The 24,150-nt window shown below is 37.5% G+C and overlaps 1 protein-coding gene across 1 annotated transcript in view; it reads right to left on the bottom strand.

Moving 5' to 3' along the window:
• Positions 1–24,150, bottom strand: part of VWA8 (von Willebrand factor A domain containing 8) — a 336,899-nt gene that overhangs the window by 114,282 nt on the left and 198,467 nt on the right. Inside the window, exons 25-29 of the mRNA XM_040623208.1 lie at positions 21,134–21,339; positions 19,721–19,872; positions 6,607–6,715; positions 4,957–5,095; positions 3,509–3,708 (exon numbers count right to left, since the gene is read on the bottom strand). Of these exons, the coding sequence (XP_040479142.1) occupies positions 3,509–3,708; positions 4,957–5,095; positions 6,607–6,715; positions 19,721–19,872; positions 21,134–21,339 (806 nt within the window). The remainder of the gene's footprint in view (positions 1–3,508; positions 3,709–4,956; positions 5,096–6,606; positions 6,716–19,720; positions 19,873–21,133; positions 21,340–24,150) is intronic.

Raw genomic sequence — 24,150 nt, 5'->3', positions numbered from 1 at the left:
TGATGAAAATTATTCACCATTTGTTAAACTTTACAGATGCACGCTGTTCATTTGGAATCCAAGAGGTCTTACCTCTTAACAGGGCCATAATATAAAACAGGCAGCTAAGATAGCCTCTCTGAGAAAGGAAGAGGCAGTTCCGAGTCTAGTGGAAGTACTCCTATAAGCTCTGCATGCTTGCTCAGGGGTGCTGAGGTAGTTTTCTAGAAAATGGTTCAGACTGTGGTTAGAGGGCCAAGTCAGGTGGTAGCGCGTGCAAGAATGCCAGGAGCCCAAGGGCTGCTATGAGTTAGGCACCTCTTTACACTCAACAGACTATTGATCAGCGATGTTGCCAAATAGTTGGATCTTTTGAGAAAATATACTTGCTAGGAACCTAAAAATCTAGTACTTTCAAAGAATTGGTATATGTAGATTTGACAGTTAATTTGACAGCTGAAAATCTGGCAGGATTGTTTGAATAAATACTCCAAATTTAGATTCTTATTCAAATGCCATTGGCTTACTAGATTAAAAATCACCAAGACAGCATGTACTTTTTACATGATTTTTACGAGATTCTTCTCATTGTGGAATTCAATTCAATGGCATTGATATTTTATTAGAAACCTACAAAGTAAAGCCCTTACTCCATGTGCTGGACACAAATTTTTATAAGCAATATCTGGATATGTATAAACTCTGCTTGGAGGAAAAAGTGAAAATTTTTTTTAAAAGTAAAATTCAGAAAAAAATTTAACTCAGAACTTATGGTAATTATTTACACAAGGCCTAAAATTAAAGTTGACTTACTGACTCAGTGCAACACTGACATGTTATTTATGCAATATTTCCTCTTGATTAGACGTGGTCTAAAAATATTGTTTCTTGGTAACACTTTGCTCTCCTAGTGACTTTAAATACTTGTAAATAACAACATTGCATTTCTTTAATATCTTCCTATTGTGAATGCTTTTTAATTGTTCAGATTCCCCAAGCAGCTGCCATGAGTGAGAGGGTGGGTGAAGTTTAATTCTGGTGGGGCCAAGCCAATCTGTTTTGAATCTCAGTTTTACCATGTATTTACTGGGCAGGTTATCTAAACTCTCTGAGCCTCCATTTTCTCCCATGTAAATAAGGTTAAGGGCAGCCTCAATATGCTGCTGGAAGAATAACATGAAATAACGTATGTCATCTTTTATTTGGCACATTGCCAGCATTTAATAATTGCTCCTTCTCCTTGAGAGGTTCATCACTGGCTTTCTGGGATACCACACTCCCTGGTCTGTCTACCTACTTCGCTGGTCACTCATCTTCAGTCCCCTTGGTTGATTTTCCCCATATCTCCCTCATTTCTTCATATTTCATTGCCCGAGAGCTTGGACTTCTCTACCCACACTCACTCCCTTGGTGACATCTTTCAGTCTCATGGTTTTCAATAGCATTTTTCTGCCAAGGCCCCCTAAATTTATATTTCCTGTTCTGATTCTCTCCACTCAACTCCAGGCTCATCTACTTGGATGTCTAACAGGCCTATCAGATTTAATCAAATGTCTAATCCCTCCCAAATCAATTCCTCATCTCAACTGACGGTGACTCTATCCTTTTAGTTGCTCATGCCCTAAATCTTGATGCTGTCCTTAATTAACTCTACCCTCTTTCACCCCATGCATTTGATCTGTTATGAAATCGTTTGGTTCTACCTTCAATACACGTCCAGAATCCATCATTACTGACAACCTCCATCCTCTAAACTGCAATGATCTCTTGCTGGATCACTGAGAACATTTCTTAACTAGTCTCCTTCATTCTGCCTTGGCACCTACAGACTGTTCACTGCAGAGGAGTCAGAGAAATCCTTAAGTCAGGTCATGCTACTCCTGTGCTTGAAAAACTCTAACACCTTCCTTTTCCACCCTCAGGCAGGGCCCAGGCCATTACAATGGTCGACAAGGCTCTGCACAATCTGCTTCTCCATCCCTTGCACCATGTCCCTTCCCCAACGAGCTGAGCAACCTCTGTGACCTCACCGCCCTATACTCTCCCCTCACTCAATCTTCCCCACCACACTTCTTTAAAGATGGGAAAAAGCATGCTCCAGGCGCTGGGCCTTTGAACTTACAATTCCCTTTGCCTGGAACTCTATTTTAGATATCTGTTCTCCCCCTTACTTCCTTCAAATCTTTGCTTAAATATCCCCTCCTCATTTAGGCAACCCCTGCCCATCTGCCCTATTTTAAATGGCCATCTTCCTGCCAGCCTTCCATTTTACTCTACCTTGCTTCTCATCTTCTAATTTGAGATATAATTTCATGATCTTTTTGCTTATTGTCTACCTTCCTGCACCAGAACGTAAGCTTTCCAGGACAAAGATTTTTGTGTTGTTTGCTGCAGCATCCCCAGGAATAGGCACATGATATATATCTGTTGAATGAATAATATGCTCGGTATGGTGGATACTAGGTGGATAATAAGTACGCAAAGACGTTACACTCCTTTCTACTGGTATAGTATGAATTAACTTAGACCATTAGAATTCTCACTAATTGCAGCTTACCTTTTGATCTCTATCTTCTGTTTGGAATTACTTTGACTCTAAGCATCTGTATGACCTTGAGCATCATTACATACCAAAGGATCTCAGTGTAGTCCTATAATGAACTGAAGATCTATGTCCTCCCAAAATTCATATGTTGAAATCCTAAACCTTGATGTAGGAGAAGGTGGGGACTATGGGAGGTGATTACATCATGAGGGTGAAGTCTTCATGAATGAGGTTAGTGCTCTCATCCATGAGACACCAAGGAGATCCCCCGCTCTTTCTACTATGTGAGGTTACAGTGAAGAGACAGCTGTTTAGGAAGTGGGTTCTCACCAGACACCAGATCCAGATCTGCTGGCCCTTGATCTTGGACTTCCCAGCCTCCAGAACTGTGAGGAATAAATTTCTGTTGTTTGTAAGCTACCTAGTCTATGCTATATGTGCGACAGTAGCCCAAACAGACCAAGACAAGTCCATTCACTATATTTATATGGCTGTCTCTACATAAAGAAAGTAATTCAGGTTTCAGATAAAGTGTCATCACCTAAGAGGAGCACGCTTTAATACAGTTCATTCTTCCACCTCCTCCTACCCCACCCCATCACTCCTTAGGACATTACCTTGTTTCTACATAGCACTTATCACTACCTGAAATGGGTGTATGTATTTGCTGGCTTCCTTTGTCATTTATCTCCCCAGAGAGAATGTATGCTTCACAACAAAGAATTATCTGGCCTCAAATGTCATCAGTGCTGAGGTTGAGAAATCCTAACTTACATGCTTCCAGAATCACAGGTCATGTCGAAGTCTGCAGAGAGGAAGATATTAGCCTACCTTTGCGGTACTGACAAAACACAACTCTGATCCTTCCTCGAACTTTACGAAAGCAGGATTTTCACTTACAGGCTGCAAGTCACTCTTGCCTTTGCCTTCACATAGCTCACCCTTGGCATAAGTGTACCATGCAAGCAGCCTGGGATGCCTTACCTGCTGCTCGTGCAGAATCACTTGACCCTTGAGGGGATTTCCCAGCGGTGCCACTGTCACAAATGGGAGCCAAACTCTACTGGCCATTCTTGGGAAGATGTCAGAAAAGTCCGCCAAGTAGCCACTTTTCCCAGTCATGTTCATGAAGTATAAGGTGATGGGATTGCATGCAACTACATAGAGGGTATTTTCCTCATTTTCTGTAATGACAAAAAGGTGTTAATTTTGTGGTCCGCATGAGATTTTCTGACTGGTCAAGAGGTCCAGTAAAATCTGAATCATGAGACGGAGCACACAGCTGGAACTCAGCGGATGATTTGTGGATGGACTGATTAGGAGATCGATATATATAAATTAACTCTGATTCTAAGCTTTTCTCTCACAAATACAGAAGAGGTAAAAAGCAAAGAAAAAAACAACAAAAACCCTAGTTCGCGTATGTGGACAATACTGAAAGAGAGAGTTAAACGATAGGAAGGGCAGCATCTGGGTTTTGTTAGTAAGGGCTAATTCTGACTGACAGTGGCTGCCTGGAAGGTTGTTTTGAAAGGGTAAAGGCCAGGACAAGGTTGAACCAGGAAAGTGCTCCTGCTGAGCCAAGCCTCTCACGGGCGTGAGGCGGAGGATCACACATACTCATCTCCAATCCCGGAAGATGCGACAAGGGCCAAAGTTCAAACTTTATCCGCAAAATCCATATTTATTCTCTACTAGTGAATGAAAAATATCTTCACAAGAGCACCAGTCTGTTACCAGTCTGTATATTTTTAAAGCACATATTTTCATTCAACAAAGCTGGTTTTAGGAATAAACAATATTCACAGAACTTAATATGAGCAAAAACTTGCTTCTGTATTTTCGCCTCAACAATCCCCATCTTAGTGACTCTCTCCCTTTCCCCTGTCATCACCTCTGTTTAATAGGACCTTAGTAACTGCCATCAATTGAAAACTTCTGCCAAAACGTACCCAGGGCATACTGCATGAATCAGTAGGTAATGGCAACAGTCCAGAAATGTAGATGCCCAAAATTCACATCCTTTATTTGTCATTCTTTACAATAAGTTTAATGACTGCAAATCACTCCAGCCCTGCTTTCATAGTTCATGTAATCATCAAACTGGAATCCCAGCCCCCAAATCCAATGTTTCTCTTTTTCTTTTCCTCTTCTATTTTTAGCACATGCCTGGGTGTGTTTAACTTTGTGCTACACTTGTAATGAGAAACAGACATATGCATACAAACTTAGCAGTGCCTATGTGGATTCCACAATAGTATTTTGTTAGGTTGTTATAGAAATTAGTTCTAAATTACATACAATTACTATCCAATCCAAAAATGACAGTTACTGAGTCTATCACAGACTTCTTGATGTTTAGAGGTTCTTTTAATCCCCCTTAAAAAAAAAATCAGTGCAGGAAGGAAAATCAAAAGAATAAACTGACATACCATGGGATGTAGCAATGTCACAGATTAAGTTAACTTCATCCAATGGTAACTTCCAGGAGGCACATTCTTCAGTAAAGGTTTGGGATCTTTCTTCATATCTTTCTACTGGATACTCCTGTATGTTTATAAGGGCTGGACCCTAGAATAAAGTAATTACCTGGGTTAAGGAATTTAAGGCTAAAGTTCTTTTAAAATACAGAGTTTAAATTCAAACACTCAACATTTTGAATTACCTCGTCTAATTTTATTGACTGCCAGGGTACCTATAACAATAATAATACCACATACTTGCATTTATAAATGCTTTCATTCGTTCTATCTTATTTCTCACTTTCTCTTGTTTATTCACAAAATACACTAGATGTAAAATCCCATATGTTTCTCATTACTTCATTCCTTCCTAAGCCAAGAGCGAGTTTTGAACTGTGAGTTAGGACCCAGGGCTTTAAACAAGGATAATAATCTGTAAATGTATGAATCAGGGCCTGATACAGTTCCATTGAAAAGAATGATTATTATATCATTCTATAGAAAGTAAGGGCTGAACTGGGGTCTTTGAAATAAAATATATGTTAAAAAAGTGACATTTGAAATTAAAAAAAAAAGCTGATACTTACAAAAGGTAAACTATAACACATGTAGTGAACATTACTCAATAGAAACATAAGCAGAGGAACTAATTTAATAACATTATTGATATTAGGGCTGGGTCCTTCAAGATGAGAACTATACAGAACTATATAGATGTAACCACACTTTTAATATCCGCATGCCATACAGTCCTTAATTAATCAAAAGTGTCTCGGTTAGATAGTGACTCTTGCAGCATCCCTGCCACCCCCCACACCACCCCTTTCTATCTGGTACGTATCTCAGGAGCCAGAAGTCTAAAAACTACATTCCTCATACTCCCTCGCAGTAAGGGTTCTGGATACGATTTAGGTTCTACCAGTGAAATGCACTTGAATGGTCCACAGGTCAAGTTGGACCCACCGCCTGCTTTTGTAAATAACATTTTACGAGAACACAGCCATGTTTCTCTGCTAACATATTGTCTACGGCTACTTTTGTGCTACCCCAGCAGAGTGGAGTAGCAGCAGCTGACTCTGCGCGGCCTAAAACAGTTACTATCTGGCCCTTTACAGAAAAAGTTTGCTGATCCTGCTCGGCTATGTAGCTGCCAGCACCAGGGGTGCTGGTAAAAGCAGAAGCACTGATCTTGAGACTGAAAATCCAGTGGTGGTCCATTGACTTCTGTTTCTTCTGTCTTCTAATGATTTTATAGGCAACCAATTCCCCACAGTAAATCCCTTTCTGCTTGAAATACCTAAAGGAGTTTCTGTTGCAGCTAAGGACTGATACTCTTTNNTTGCCTTTTTACATGGAAACAAATACCATGGAGTCAGTGTCCTAGGATACACACAACATACCTGACTCTAATTCAGGTTAGCTCTCAGGAATTCTATTAGCCATTAGCAATTATCTACATTGAACTCCTCAGAAGGCAGACTGGCTTGAAAGTTGGAGATAAAGCTAAATCTAAAATAACCTCAGAACAAGTCATTCCTGAGGTCGTATGTGTTTTTCCCAGGGAAGATATAGAAAAATCTGTAACATTCAATATTTTAGTGAAGAAATAATAATATCAACCTTTATGTCTATATGATGAGTTTCTGCTGGACACAACAGTTTTTGTATTCCATTTCTTGACTGACCAATTGTCCAATAGCCCATGAACGTCTGCTCTGGCAGAGGTAACCTGGCAAGGATGATTTGAAAAGTAAATATTTCTTCTTGTTTCCAAGTCATAGAAAAATAAATGAGCCATCAATTATCAACCACACAAATAAATTTGAAGAGTGCTTCATTTAGAAGTGAGTTATATTTTATTAAAAGATAGTCTATAATATGACATTTAGAATATACTTTAAGAAGAAGATTACACTCCTGCCATTTGCAATGACATGGATGGAGCTAGAGAGTATAATGCTAATCGAAATAAGACAGTCAGAGAAAGACAAATACCATATGGCTTCACTCATATGTGGAACTTAAAAAACAAGCAAAGGGGGAAAAAAGAGAGAGAGGGAGAAAGCAAGAAACAGACTCTTAACTATAGAGAACCAAAGTGATGGTTACCAGAAGGGAGGGGGTGGAGGGACGGGGGAAATATGTGATGGGGATTAAGGAGCCCACTTGTTCTGATGAGCCCTGGATGATGTGTGGAATTGCTGAATCACTATACTGTACAACTGAAACTAATATCACACTGCATTTAACTAACTGGAATTAAAATAAAAACTTAAAAAAGGAAGATTTCACATTTCTGGAACTAAGAAGGTAAGGTCCTATTCTGTTTTTACCTTGATGACAAACATAATTAAGGTTTACATATTTTTCCTTGAATTGGTAAAATACTTAGTGACTTACCACCTCAATTCCTAGTAAAGTATAGGAAGGATCTGGAGAAAAAATGAAGCCTTTAATAATCTCACAAAAATATACAGACGCTTAAAAAAAACGTTCATCCACTTGAGAAAGAGCAACTTTGTTCAACTTCCAGTTTTTATAGACAATTTCTGGGATACTCAAGAAATCTGGTTTGAACTTGCAAACTCATTCTAAATGACACTCATGGAAATTAACCAGGCTGCATGGTTCCATCTAAAAATAGCACTAGCTGTTTGGTTGGCAGGGTATGGGAAGGACCCTCAGGTACTCCATATAGAAACTATCTGGAACCACATAACAAGATTGCTATTGGCAATAAGGCTAAAACCAAAACACACATGGGCTATTCTGGAGTCGTACAACAAACTGACTCCATCTTCCTTCTTGGTAACACGAAGTGTTGTTCTAAGACTTTTCCTGTGGGCTCCAGACTGGCCAACTGAGGCAAACCAAAGTCCCTCATTTATTTTTCACTACTAACTCCTCCCAATAAGCTGTGGAAAAATCTATTACTAACTCTTTCCCCTTCAATAAGTCGGTAGTCAGGGGAAAGGGGAAGCATTGTATTTGGGTGCATGAGCAAGCTTTGGAATTGGAAACATAATCAACACTAATTTGGGGCTAAATCTTAACGAATAATCAGTTAGCAAAAGGCCCTATATTCCATTACCGGAATCTGTCATCCAACCTAAACCACACTTAAATTGTTACACCTGATTTCATGGAAATGACAATGGTATTTTCCATGATTTTTAGATCCTGACACTTGTAGTGTTTGACTCTATTAAAGTCTTAGCTGGAATGATGTCTGGATTTGATTTTAAGGGGGAGGAGGATGAACTTAAGGCCTATAAATAGCACTACTTTTTATCTTCAATGTCATTCATGAATTTATGTTTTTTAAAACAATGAAGTATTTCAGTTCATATGTTGTGATGTTTCTTAATCTCCTGTGGAAGTATTAATAAAGATCTGGAAGTAAAAGTTTTAACTTAAAGAAAGGTGAATACCAAAATTATGATTCAGGTCAAATTACATAGGAAGCAAAAATAATTTTTTTCTAAGCATGCACACAATTCATAACATGATGCATATGGACACCAAAGCTGAGTCTGAATGACATGCAAGAGATTTGTCTAAGATTGTTTCCATAAAGAGGTGATCTGGGGTTTTAAAGAGTATGTTCTGGCAAATTTCTGCCTTCTCTGAACATTTGCCAGTACTATTTCTGGAGTCTGAAAGAAACACGTGAGAAAGATTTGGATCTTTCTAGGGGCATTACGCAATTAGAAGTTGTTGATGTACCTATTAGCAACAATTCCTAAAACATCTCCTTACCACAAGAACTAATTTTCACAGGAATAGTGGAACCCCTCAGGGTAGTTCCACCAACTCTCAAAACTTCATCAATTACTACCATCTTGGAGAAGAAAAAGAACAACTCCGATTTTAGCAGTCCTCACTCACTCCTAATATTTTAAATCGAACCTCTTGTAAAAATTAGGTTGGATTGTCCAACTGAGTTTACTAGAGCCTTTCAATAGAATAACCCTGACAAATATTTCCACTTTTGGCTCTTATGCCTTCCTCTCACTCTACAGCCAACTTAAGCCTTAGCCACTTTGAACTGCTACTTGTTCTTCCTGAACAAGCTACACATTTTCGTGCTTCCAAGAGGCTATTACCTCTTCCCAGAATTCCTCTCTGGTATTGCCTCGTTGGTGAAATCCTTCTCATTTTTAAAGCCCAATTCAAGTGTCACTTCCCTCTGCATCTCTTGCCCATATTTCTTTCTGAGCAGGATGAATCTCTTGCTCTTCTGGGTTTCCATGGAAATTTGCACATTTGGAACTCTTAGAAACTCTTAGGATACAGTTCTATAGCATTTGCAATTTTCAAATTTAAGGCCTGACAGAGAATTCAGTTTTCGAGAGCAAAGTCAGAAGTGAATCCCTTGCAAATATTTATATTTACTAAAACAAAAAGTCAGCATACTTAAAAAGAGAAAATAGAAAAGCCCCTTAAACACTTTAAATAAGTAATAGTGGGTATTACTATTTCCCAGTTACCCTCCCTTGTTTGCTAGAAACTTCTGAATCTCCCTGCCCTATAATCTCATATGTTGCTGGCCAGTTAATTGTGTTTTGCTGTGAATGATGTGCACACAATGGGTCTGTGTAGGTGTGTTTCCTGTCTTTGCCTGGCTCTGCATTAGACATGATGGCTTTCACTTTCTTAGACTTGTGTTCCTCTGCCACCTAGGTCCTGCTGACGTCATAGAAATGAGTAATTTGGATGCATGAGATGGAAAAAGATTTGAGGAAACTTGCTATTCTTGGCTGACAGTTCTCAAATATGCACCCCAATATCCAGAATGACCCTGTGCAGTCTTAGTGCTGGTGCCTCAAGTCCCTCTGTGCCAGAGCAGGCATTGTCAGCTTGTTCTGCCCATCTCTGGCTTTCTTCCTCCTCGAAGAAGGTGCCAAAGTATGGTCCTGGGGCCTGGGATTCCTCTCTCTCCTCTTTCTTCAAGTTTTACTGCAAAAACTTCTCTCTTTCTGCCATCTGCTTTCCCAACCACATCTTATTATTTTCTAACCTTAAATTCTTCCCTTTTCTAATTATCTGCATCAAGACTGACTGAGATTGAATCTTTCCCAGTTGGAAATTCCCCACCCTTCCAATCCCCCACAGAAAACCTCTGTTATTTCCCACAAGAGGGACTCATAGGATGAGATAACCCTACTGAATATAGCACTTTGAATATAACATTGCATAGCAAGGTTGATAGTTTATGTATTTTCCCAATGAGATGAATTCATCAAGGGTAAGGCTTACATCTTACTTGAATCCTTGACTCTCTGGTACTCAGAATCCATCCACTCTGCCACTGAAATCTCTCTTGCTCTTGGGCCTCTTTTCCTTCCCACTGCCACAAGCCGGCCCTCACTGAACCTCACTGAGCATCACTCAGATGACTGCTTCCAGACAGGTCTTCCTGCTGTCAGCTTCATTGCCTTTTGGTTTGTTTTTTTAAAAAAAGAAAAAAACCCAAAGGAATCGTTCTAAAATTACGCATTTGACCATGGTACTTTTTGGAGTCAAATTCTGGGATTCCCTCTGACTCTTCTCTCCCTTTTAGCCCCATCACAAGGCATGCCCTCATTCCATCCTTTGTTTGAGTCACCAAACTACTTGCAGTTTCCAAAATGCACTGTGGCTTCTTAAAACTGTTTCTGCTTGAAGTGTTTTCTTCTTTATTTGCCTGGAGAAGGGCTAGTAATCCCTTAAGCATTCAGCCTGGTTAATCCTCCCTGACTCTCCCCCAAGGCAGAAGGCAGCAATCCTACCTCTCTAATTCTCTCTAGTGTGGCTCTAACATAACACAAGTCACTCTTTACTTGGGTGCCTCCCCAATGCACCGTGACCTCCTTGAAGGCAGATATGAAGCCTTCTTCACCTTTATATTTCTGACTCCTTACCTAGTGTGTATTGATGTGAGAAATAAAGGCAAAAGAAAAAATTAAATGTCCTTACTGCCTACATCCCATTGACAAGTCTTTGAAATAGGCAGAGTGACCTTCCTCTGGGAGCTCAGCTGCCTGGATGCTGACACTTGGCTAAGGGCAAAAGGCAATATTAGCCCAACCCCTCCAGGATCCTCTAAGTCTTCTTTAATATATAAAAATTCCTTTGGAAACTTCCTTTATCTCTACCGTCCAAGATACATGTTAGCAATCATCCTCTAAACATATGGCCCACTGATAGACATCTGAAGGGTCCCCTGACTGAGTAACAGTAATAAATGACCTTTTCCTAACAATAGCTAGCCTCCTTAGAATCCTGAAAACCTTGTTTCCAAAATACCTTGGAGGCTTGTGCTCTCCCGAACCCCCTCCCAACTTGAAAGTATATAACGGGCCACTCCTCATGACCGTGCACTCCTTCTGCCCATGGGTGTTGTCCCTGTGCTTTAATAACACCACCTTCTGCACCGAAGACATCTCAAGAATTCTTTCTTGGCCCTCGGCTCCGAACCCCACCATTTTAAGCCACACCATATTACCACATAAATGCTCAATAATGTTTGTTAAATAAATGAATGTTTGGCTACACCAGAACTGCCAATATCTTCACCTACTTGTTTCTCATCTCAATGACAAGTTGCAAACTACCATAGCATTCTTCCCCCATTGCATACTGACTACATGACTCTCAATAAATGATGCAATCTACTTTGCAGGTGTATTTCGAAGAGTTATAGGTGGAGATTGGGAATTTCTATGTAGGCAGGTGACAGATATCACTTGCAAATGCTTAAGGGAATCCAAGGATAATTCTGTGAGATGGTTTAAGATGAGTATGAAAGAAGATTCATAGACCTTAATGATTTCTATGTAGATTGGTTATATTTTAAATTTTTTCTGCACCTTCATAAAGACGTTGAAAGCAAATGAAATGGCATGAAGCTCCTTTACAATATACCAAGAGAATATGGGGCAAAGGCTATGAAACTATAAAACCCAATACTACCCTTCTGCTCATAATAGTTCTGCGATGTCATTATGTAAATCTTACTACTTTTGAAAACTAAGAGCTCTTTTATGAAATGAAAGTAAGTCATCACTCAGAGTGGAATCGTACACCTTAGAACTCCATGATCAGTACCATGAACTCATTTGTAAAAACCAAGAATATAAAAAGAAAATTATAGCATACAATAGTTTGGAAAATGGAAGAAGCAGTACAAAACTTTCTTAAGAAAGTCTTAATTTAATGCGATAAACAGTAAACCAATAATAATTCCTATTTTCAAAACTAAAACCTAATGAAATTACTCCAAAGAGAGGCCCCGGTAGGAATGTTCTCTGTGATGCCTCTGGTACCCAAAAGCTGGTTTTGGTCAGAGATGAAGCTGCTATTGATGTTCCAATACACAGGATAAGTCTTTAACATAGAAAACCAATTCTAGACAGATACCCTTTCAAAGACATTTATTGTAGATGAAGCTGTTCTGTCTGCAAATACGCAACTATTTTTATTTTTGCTGCTTTAAAAGTGCTGTCTTCCCTCACTTGATATGTTTATGTTGATGTCCACCAATGCATAAGTTTACTTATATTGTGCTGAAATGCAATAGAAATGTCTGGTGAACGTGAGTTCTCCTTTGCTGTTGGTAAGGCTGCCAATGTTGCACCCTTCAGGTAGCCATTGCAGTGTGGTGTACCAAAGATCCCCACATAGAGCAATTTCAGAATAGACCTTTACTTCATCATTTTTACTTATTTAAATAAGAAAACAAAATGAATAATTCCAGTGCCTAGATAGTTGGTGAGCATTTAAAAAATAAAATATAGAAAATAATGCACGTTAGGATATTAAAACAACACAGAAAGTGGAGCTTCCTTTCTCTACTCCGGGGCCTCTCTCAAAGGCAACTATTCTCAACAGCTACCACTGTATTATTAAATTGTTTAAAACGTGAACTTATTTAAGAAGTTTAATAAAAATATTGGCTGGGACACCAGTCGGTTAAGTGTCTCACTCTTGATCTCAGCTCGTCTTCAGCTCAGTTCGTGAGTTTAAGCCCTGTGCTGGGCTCCACTTAAAAAAGTTTAAAAAAATATTGGCTAATACAGACCTAGACCTTATTAATTCAAAGTTACCTTATTTTGCCTGAAAAATGAAATTAAAAAAAAATTCAAGAAAGCATTTGAAAGCAGAGAGAGAATACAGATGTCAACAGGATGTTGGAAGAGTAACAAGACTCCAATAGGGCTTCTTCAACAATTATGGGACACTTTTTAAATGCAGTCACATGTAACAGTCATTTTTAGATGGGCAGTCTATGGCAACAGCATTTTTATATGTCTGAAAATGATAATCATATTTAAACAAATGTATAAAGACACAAAGTATTGATACACAAAGTATTGTCTGTATTCTCTATGAGAACACTTTATATGGATTATGAATTTGTTCATTAAGCTTAGAATAAATGAATAAGTTAGCCCCAAATCTCAAGGAACAAAAAGAATGGAAAAAGAATGCAGGAAAAGAGAGGTTGGGGAAGGAGGATTATATATGCTCAAATCTAATTCATTACAGTTATGCAGTTGCCTCTTGAAGAACATGGGTTTGACATGCATGGGTCCAACTTACATGCAGATTTTTTTTCAATAAATACAGTAAGTACAGTACTGTAATACCATTTTCTTTTCTTTGGCTTCCTTTGGCATAAGAATACAGTAATAATACATATAACATACAAAACGTGTTAATCAGCTGTTTATGCTACTGGTAAGGCCTCTGGTCAACAGTAGGCTATTAGTAGTTAAGTTCTGGGGGAGTCAAAAGTTATATAAGGATTTGTGACTGCATGAGGGGTTGGGGCAACTAATCCCCATATTGTTCAAGGGTCAACTGTATTTTTTTTTTCAATAAACTTGGAAGAGGTTCTTTTAAAAAGAACCCCCTTTCAGAGAAATGTCTCTTTTATTAACAAAAAAACTCAGAAAAAAACTGGAAAGAAAAAATTCTCACTGCATGAAATAACACAGAATCACATGAAAAGATCTATAGGAATTAACAACGGTTATCTCCAGATGGTGAAATTACAAGTGTTTTAATATTCGTTTTGCTTATTTACTTTAAAAATACATGGGATGTCATTCTTCACTTAGTAAATATACATCATAAGGAAATACATATAAAACCTTTTTGATTTCCTCAAATTTTTATTCCCCTTGGCTAATACAAATAAATGATTGGTAGATAATAGGTAGTTTGCCAGTGACAAATAGGCAATCAATGCTTTGGGGAAAAAAGAAACTACCTTAAGGGGCACTGGGATGGCTCAGTTGGTTAAGCATCCAACTCCTGATTTTGGCTCAGGTCATGATCTCAGGTTGTGAGATCGAGCCCCGCATAGGGCTCTGCTTTGGGTGTGGAGCCTGCTTAAGCGTCTTTCTCTCTACCTCTGCAACCCCTGCACTGGTGCTCTTTCTCTCAGAACAACAACAACAATAACAACGACAAACAAAAACCAAAAACCACAAAACAAACAAACCAACACGAAAAAGAAACTAGCTTCAGAATAAACTGTGGAATTTGAGAAACAAGGCAGAGGGTCACAGGGGAAGAGAGGAAAAAATGAAACAAGACGAAACCAGAGGGAGACACACCATAAGAGACTCTTAATCATAGGAAACAAACTAAGGGTTGCTGGAAGGGAAGGAGGTGAAGCGATGGGGTAACTGGGTGACGGACACTGGGGAGGGTATGTATTACATAAGACTGATGAATCATACAGCTGTACCCCTGAAACAAATAATACATTATATGTTATTTTAAAAAAAAGAATAAACTAAGCACAATTAAAAAAGAAACCAACAGAGTTGAGGACAAAGAATTTAGAGTAAGAAAGATGTCATTTAAATATTTTATAGACATGTATGTCTCCTAGGGAAGACAGGGAGAGAAAAACACATAATGATAACTTCAGAGGGTAGAGATAATTTCTCTGAATGTTTGATTTATTTAAAAATGACCATAACCTTTGAGAAGATTCCATAAATTAGTTTTGTGTTACAAATCAGGAAGCAATAATGGACAGTGTATTTTTTATATATGGCAGCCAAATAGAGTTTTCTAGTTTGTTTTTATTTTTCTAAATGAATTACCTTGTGTTTTATTTCATGATCCTTCACTATACCGAGGAGAAAAAAAAAAAAAAAAAAGGAAACTTAACTGGAAATGAAGAGGTCTCTCAAATGATCTTTGTTGTGCCAAAAGTCTATGTTGATCCACTTTTTGACTTACTTTTCATTGTGAAATGTCATTGGGGGCTACCCTCCCCCCCAGATCTGAATCTATCATAACTCTGAAGAGTTACGCGTGTATGACATCATAGTCAGTGATGTTTCCAAGTTGCTTACCTAAAATCTCAGGGCCCTTTTAAACAAATTTCTGTAATTTTCAGCATACAAAGAGTAACTCCGAATTGTCATTTGCCTATCAATCTGCCTTCATTTATCCTTAGAATTGGAATGAAAATTATGTATATGTATAGTATTTGCCCCCATTCGCCTTCTGACCTTAAGCAATTGATACAACTTCTCTGTCTCAAATTCCTCATCTACAAAATGCAATACTAATATCATATGTATGTATATATATACATATATATATATATAACATTATATATGATAGGTTTGTTATGAGGATTATTTAAATTCACGTAAGAGAGTGATCAGAAATGTGCTGGGCACATAGTTATCTATAAGCTGTTTACATTACCATCATTACTATTGTTATTAATTAATATGTTTAGAGGTAAAGTATTCATATTCCATTGTAAATCTATGAAATGATAATTCTCTCATCTTAAGAAATGTGAAGTTGAGAGTGATATATAAATTTAAGATAAAATATTGTAAAAGTCACTTAAAATTATGTTACAAAAAACAAGGTTTTTTTCCCCTTTAAAACAAATGCTTCCCTCCAGCATGTTAGACATCAATTACTCTGAAACACACTTTTAAATTTAGAAGAACCAATGTGCTAGTAGTACCTTTATTCCTAAATAAAAGAAACTTTAAAAATAAAAGCTCATTTTAAGGAAAAACAAGAAAACTTTACTTTGAAATACATTACCTATCTCTACCACAGTAGATAATTGATATGCTTTTGGTTGGATCTTTAGAATTAATTGTGAGTGTGCACTCATTTTTCCCTCCAACGACATCTGAAACTCAATAGCTCAGATTATCTTTTTAGAAGCTCACATTTTAACCCAAATCCTTCTATCTCTGCCTAAATTCCTCCCAGTGTGCTTCCTTATTCGGCTATGTCTGTCATCTCTTTGGCCTAACCTATCTCGTGTATCGGAAATTTAAAAGGGAACGATAAAACAAAACAAAACAAAACAAAAAACAAAACCTCAGGGAGTACTAGTGGGAAGAGCCAGTGTAATGTGGGGGTACAGGTGGCCGATTCTGATCTCAGTACTAAGAACTGGGAATATATTATAGATCAGGAAGAAGAGCTGTGTTACACATGACAAGCATGTAAAATAACCACCCGGTAAGACTCAGCCTAAAAGCACCAGGTTTAGCAAAGGTTTAGTAAAGAAGATAAGTCATATTCACCTCATAATAGGACACTGGGCCTTTTAAAAATGTGCAGAGACCTTATGAGATAGGTACCATGCTGCACTCTTTAGGAGAACAAAAGGGGAAGTGACAGCATCTCTTCTGGGAATTCACCAAAGAGCAGGAATGGGACATCACCAAACAGCCAAAACATATCCTCATTGCAGCTGAGGAAGAAGGTTCTGTAGACAGAAGACGGTACAAACGGTGCTCTAGGGACGCCCAGGTGGCTCAGTCAGTTGAGCGTCTGCCTTTGGTTCAGGTCATGATCCTAGGGTCCTGGGACAATAGGGCTCCCTGCTCAGTAGGGAGTCTGCTTCTCTCTCTCTCTTTCCCTCTTCCCGTCCCCACCGGTCATTCTCTCTCTCTCTCTCTCAAATAAATAAAATCTTCTAACAGTGCTCTAGTATCATCTGTGCCCATGTGAAAACTTCCTTCTTCTACAATGTCCGCCTTACATCCCTTTTTAGTTATATATAGTGGGTGGCCAATTATTTTTCCATTCTCATCTTGAGTGTGAATGTGAACACCTGATTCTGGACTCAGTGTAATTTTGCTCCCATCCAATAAACACTATGGTTGGATTACAGAACAAGATTAAGAGGCTGTAGCAAGGATTTTTCATTCAGGGCAAAATGATATTAACAGTAAGTAAAACATTTTGTCTTTCTTTTTTAGGAGCAGAAGCCCAGTGTGGATCTTCTTCACTGACATAGTATATGCAGAGATGGGCAGGAGCAGCCTGGAAGAACTGGTTCAGCAAAAGGTCTAGTGAAGTACAAGGTTTAGCAAAAGGGCTAGAAAAGTCAAAGCAAATTATAAGACCACATGGGGACAACCTTAAAACTTCAGATGTCTATGTGATTACTATTAACAGTGTGCTACTCCAGGAAGAAAAAAAGAAAACGTTAGTATCACTCCTTTCTTATTGTTTTTGTTTTTGCAAGGAGAGAAAATTAAGATTATATTAAAATGTAAATGATGTTAGAATAGGAAGCAATCTTATCAATAAAATTAACCTTATTAACTTTATGAAAATGACCCTATATTTTGGCCTCACTACGACAGCTTTATTTTATATCTCTTTTTACAGTTATTATTAAATGCACCCCTTCCATTGTTAAACATGTACTAATTAGATGCTGTCTGATATAATTATGCTATCTATAATAAAATGCCCTCATTTTACCAACAGGCTAAGATCTGTCTCTCCATCACTGACCAGGCACACAGGTTGAATATGTGACTAACTGCTGAATTCCCAGGCCATTACTTTGTCACTTACCATGCTATCCCATCCAAAGTACAGGACTGATTGTTCAACAGAAATAGACGTATGGAACCTGTGGATTTCACTTAGAGGGCAACGAAATGACATCACTACTCTTGAGCTGCCCTAGTCATTGCAATTTACCGACATGGAAAAAATGCTGTGAATGTGCAAACTGTAGTCTATTATCATCTCCAGCCCAAGGGAAATTCACTCCTCTATGAGTCTATTTTTAGCTATTTGTAGTGGGTGGACAACTAGTTGTTTCCATCCCCATCTTAGGCATGAGTGTGACCATCTTGTTTCTAGGCTCAATGTACTGTTTCCACTCACAAGTACTAGAATTGGAATTAACTTGCATGGCAAGAATTTTTAGTTTAGAACTGAAGACTGTAATGAATATATTAAAATGCCAACCATTTTCTGATTGATCTTACCAACTAATACGTATTTTAATTTTTATTTCAAGTTGTTCAAGCATCCAAAAAAAGTTATTTTGAAATCATAAGCCTGGTTTCCAAGAAGCCAGGACTCTACAGAAATTTGTTAATGGTAATAAAAACTATGTTATTTCCAATTGAAAATAAAGATATAGTTCATAAAAAGGAAGTAAAAAACATGAGCACTTACAGAAGTTTGCATATTAAAGATAATTTCTTGAACTCTCTAATATAGAAGGTATGCTATTAAATCAGCAACTAGTTTCAAAATGCCTATAAACACTGCTAATCAATCAGTAAAACAGTATTTTAGAGAAAATTGTATGTATTAACAACTGACACCAAATGACTCTTTTCAAGAAAATTGACTCATTCATTAATATAACCAATTCACTGATGATTTCAAACATAACTCCATCTTGTGCTTCCACCATAAAAGGGAAATATTTGTTTCTCTTTAAGAGTCCTAGAAGAAATTGCTAAAGCTTTAACAATTTATTTTTATTTGTATAAATTCTGATAAGTTTTTATAATAACTTCAAAGAATAAATAAATAAGGATGATATATACACTTAGGATATATATGCATGTGTGCGTGTATAGCTGGACTAATCATTAATTTATACTTAATTTTTTTCTAAGGAAGGTAGAGAGTGCCTCCTATATGAGACTAAATTTAAATAATAATTTAAAAGTAATTATTGCCCCTTGAGAATTATGGTAATTGACTATTTTTTTATAGAAAAGATAGCATTAGATGCATTACCAATTGAGTGACACATATCTAAATCTGTTTTCTAGTGAATTTGCCTAACTTAATTACAAACCATATCAGCTATCTTTCTGGTAAACAACATATTTGCAAGATTCTTTACTAAGATTAAGTACGTAGCCTATAATTACTGAATAAAAGGAAGGCAATTGGCCTACATGAAACAAACCCACTTGTTTTCACAACCTCTTTAATCTGTTGAGCTGAAATAAGTAACCAACATTCTCTTAAGTTAATATGATTATAAATTTAGAAAACGATCATAACAAAAATATATGGTGACATAAATAAGATGATCTTAACGAAATACATATTATCCCTTTAGGTAGTTTTCATTTTTGTACCATGATTTTGCACTAGATTAGGAAATAATGAGAGTCATAATAATTCGACAAAAGGACAGAGACTGTTAAAGAAACAAATATTTCCCTTTATTTGATTACATTACATCTACTTGTGGGACATTCAAAATAATTAAAATTCTCAATTTACAGGCCTATAAATAATGCGATTTGACTGAAATCCAGCCAGCAAATAGCAACATATATGTGAAAAGCTTACTCATGGAATTTCTACCCCATGCCAGTTTAGCAGTATGTAACAGCAGATTCAGAAGTATTACCATTTAAGAATCAGAACAGTAACCCCCAAGAGTATTTGATCAATGAGTTTGCCTTACTCCTTCGCCAGCTGCACACTGGTTGGTTTTGCTCCGATAGGTATCCCGTGTTTGTGCAAAGTGTTAATCAAAATCTCCCTCATGTCATTGTTGTAGGAGTCAAAGTCAAACACATTCCTAACCACACTGGAGAGACCTTCAGTGGGAAATTTCTGTATTAAGAAAAAAAAATTCCCTTATGACACATGTGATAAAATATACAATATTATAAAGATTTATAAAACTGATAGAACAATAATGATTGAATAAACTTTAGCAGAAATTTATGAGCCTTGTCAGGTAACAAGACAGGAGGAATATATACATTTTCCTTTTAATGTTTGCTCTCATAACTTAATATTTTCCTTTTCAAATAAATATTAGAATTTGAGGGGGAATAGTTCCTTCTCTCAAATGCTAAATCAGTGCTCAGATCCTGTTTGGTGACTTCCACTGCCTTTAAAGTGAGTAGTAGATTGGCTAAATAAAAAATTCCTTCTTAAATAGATAGAGCAGTGTTGAATATCTATACAGAAGTATTTAGAGAAGTCACAGGTCTATGAATAAATGAAAGGAAAGATAAAGGATCAAGAAAAGAAGAGAAGAAGAACATAGGAAGTACAGTGAATAGATAAATAGGTCATAGAAAAGGGAAAGAAAAATAATACTAATAGCAAGATGGACACTGGCTGTGTCCTCTGGGTCCTCTATCGGCTCTGTCTTGATTTTCTTTAGGCTCTGGGATCTGAGCTTGTCTTTTCGTGGTTTAATATGCAGAATGAAGCTTTCTATTTTCCTTTCTAGATTTTCCTTAGGGGATAGGCCAGAGGTCAAGAGTCATTAGATTGTGACTTTTCACTCAGAGACCATTATTTATTATAAAAGTAGAACTGGCCTGGGTTTTTTGTTTTCTTTACCAAGCTGGACTATACATTGTACTTGGCTACGAAGAATTGCATTTCCCTCTCCATTTATTCTATCTTATAGAACTTTCTTGCAGTATTTATGGGCATATAATAAGTACTGTTAGTTCGTACTGAGTTTACTATTTCCACATCTTTTGTTTTCAAAATGGAAGTATTTTTCACTCAGAACCACATGCTTGTTGTATAAAGTCGAACAGTGGTGAAGCTTCTTTGCTGTCTCACTCTCTTGTCTTCTTTTACCCTAAAAAATTACCCAAATCCTTGGTAATGGCCATGGCATAGAATCTTGACTAAGTCAACAACATAAATGTTTGTTACAACAACAAACACTAACTGTTTGTCAGTCTTCCAGATTTAAATTTAGATTACAAACACTTCATATTATACCGTCTGAATCAGGATTACATCTTAGAAATTGAAAGACCTGGTATACATTAAGCAGTCTAAAAAAAAAAAAACAAGATTGATGGTTTCTTTTAAACCTTTATGCACAGGGCATGTGCCATACCTGTAAATGCTTCACTATGTTGACAACTTCTCTGGTAGAATAAGGATAGCTAATAATGCCCTGGTCAGCTAAACTCCTCAGCTCTCCAAAGGCAGCCACAAGCTTCTGAAGGATGGGCTCAGGCACATTTGGTCCATATTGCCTGAGCATTTCGAGCTCTGAATGGGGTTTGGGATTATCAACTGCATGGCAGCTAAAAACATCACCTATAGGAGAAAAGAGATTCACATTCAGCACGCAAGTAATCCATTATAATGCCATAGGAAATACAGAATGACCCTTTAGGGTCATTGTTAGTTCACCAAATAACTTATATTTTTAAATGTGTAAAACTGCACAGAAAGCCTGTCCCACAACAGACTGGTATAGAGAAGAAAGCAAATGACTGAAGCAAAAGAAAAGGAAACCGAGTGATGTGTGGTTTATTCTTCACAGATTTATTTCTGTTAAAAAATGATGTAATATTTGAATACAATCCCACTGGGAGATACTCAAATAAAAAAGCCAAAAAAGAGAAGTCCCCCCGTGTCTCTGCCGATCCCACTCCCTCCCCCGTAGGCACCAGGATTAACAGTTCAGTGTATTTATTCTTCCATCCCTGGATTAGTCTTTGTAAAAACACATACATACAAACACAGAGTTTTGGTGATTTATTCCTTTTTCGTTGGATACTCTTCATATGGTTCTGAGACTGTGTTTTTAATTTGAACACATGTTGAATATTTTCAGAAATTACAGACATCTATCTCATACGCATGTTTCTTTATGTGTACCAGAATGAAACATGAGAGACTACGGACTCTGAGAAACAAACTGAGGGCCTCAGAGGGGAGGGGGGTGGGGGAATGGGATAGACCGGTGATGGGTAGTAAGGAGGGCACGTATTGCATGGTGCACTGGGTGTTATACGCAACTAATCATCAACTTTACATCGGAAACCGGGGATGTACTGTATGGTGACTAACATAATATAATAAAAAAACATTAAAAAAATTATTAATAAAATTAAAAAAAAAGGGGGAGTTAGTATTACTGCTCAATACACAGTTTATTTCTTATGCAGATTGCTAGAATACACTTTGGAAGTTAGTTTTGGAGAAGAAAGCCTTCAGAGACAATGTCTAAACTAAAATTAAGAGAGAGGAATATAGAAACACAAAATATTTCAACTGTAATTTAGGCAACTGAGATTATCCTAGAACAGTATAATCTATGCTCAAGAGAGATGGATTTGTCATATTAAAAGTTCATGTAATTTTACTGATTCACAATCCAAGGGACCAGGGGACAAAGAAGTTAAAGTAAATAGATTTGCATTATTTAATATGTTTATTTTAGAAAGAACTTTCTAATTCTTAAAAATCATTCAAATCATAGGGGTGCCTGGGTGGCTCAGCTGGTTAAGCACTTTTTTTTTTTTTTTAAAGATTTTATTTATTTATTTGACAGAGAGAGTGAGAGAGCACAGCAGGGGAAGCAGCAGAGGGAGTGGGAGAAGCAGGCTCCCCGCTGAGCAGAGAGTCCAATGCAGGGGCTCAATCCAGGACCCTGGGATCATGACCTGAGCTGAAGGCAGACGCTTATCCAACTGAGCCACCGAGGCGCCCCAAGTGTCTGACTCTTGATCTCGGCTCAGATCGTGATCTCAAGGTCGTGAGATTGAGCCCGTGCTAGGGGCTCAGTGGTGGAGCCTGCTTAAGATTCTTTCTTTCCCTTTCCCCCTTCCCCTCTGCTCATGCACACACACTCTCTTAAAAAAAAAAAAAACATTCAAATCATAATTTATGATTATTATATATTTATAAAAGTAACAGAATAAAGTGCAAGCCATGATAACTTCAAGCTTGTATCTCAGACTAAACACATTTGAACACAAACACGAAGTATATGTTTTTTGCCAAAAATCCAATGTAACATTAATGTAAAATGATAATTAACCCCTCATTCATTCATTCATTCATTCATCAAATAAATATCTTCCATGAGCTAAGTACTATTCTAGGAATTTTATATACATCAGTGATCAAAACCACAAAAATCCCTGTCCTCATTAAGTTTATATTCTGACAATGAACCCTAAGTATAAATGTTAGAAACCGTATGTTTCAGAGAGAAAAAAAAGAAAAGCACAGTATAGAACATTTGAAACGGTAATGGAGGGGGAGGTGAGCAGGTCGGCCTTGTTGAGAACGTGAACTCCGAGCAAATGCAGCTACTGGTGCGGGAAGAGCATTCCAGGCAGAGGGTGTAGCTAATGGGAAGACCCTAAGGGGAGCGTACCTCGGATGTTCAAGGAAGAGGCAGGAGAGCAGAGTGGCTGGAAAAGAATGAGCGATGGGAAAAGCATCATAGAACAGAATGGACATAAAATCAGAGAGATAAGAGGATGTGGGAGACGTATTGAGTGATCTTCTGTAGAAATTCTACACATAGACAAGCATATTTATGTATACCTCTCCTCTTGTCTTTTTTTTTTTTTATTAATTTAAATGATGGACTACTATTATGGCTATTTGTTTCACTAAATATATCTTGAGGATTGTTTTTGTTTTTTTATTTCAGCATAGGTAAACTTTTCTTTCTTTCTTTCTTTTTTTTTTAAACTGCTGCATAGTATTCTGTTGTGTGGATATAATAGAATTTCTTTATCTAATCCCGTTTGGATGGACATTCGGGTTGTTTCCATTGTTTGGCTACTGTAAACAATGCTATATTGCCTACCTTTGTACTTAAATCATTGCACAGGGAATTCTCTTGCATAAATTCACTGATGGAATTGCCAGGTCAAGAATCCTACTAGGAGACTGAGTCTACTTCATGCTGAGTATGAGAATTATTAGCACCCAGAATTACCTCCTGGTTATAGAGAAGAGAAGTCCTTCTAAAAGGCTCCTGATGATGAAGTCTGTCTCGGGGCCTCTCCGAGCCACGCAAATCAGTGTCCTCAGAGCTGGTCAAACTGTCATAGTTATGGGGATATGACAAAACCGAACTCTACAAACCATTCCTTATTTTGT

This window comes from Ursus maritimus, unplaced genomic scaffold, assembly GCF_017311325.1.
Source record: "Ursus maritimus isolate PB19 unplaced genomic scaffold, ASM1731132v1 scaffold_10, whole genome shotgun sequence".
NCBI classification, from domain to species: Eukaryota; Metazoa; Chordata; class Mammalia; order Carnivora; family Ursidae; genus Ursus; species Ursus maritimus.
The sequence above is the reverse complement of the archived record's forward strand: the minus strand, read 5'-3'. Positions and strand labels throughout refer to the sequence as shown.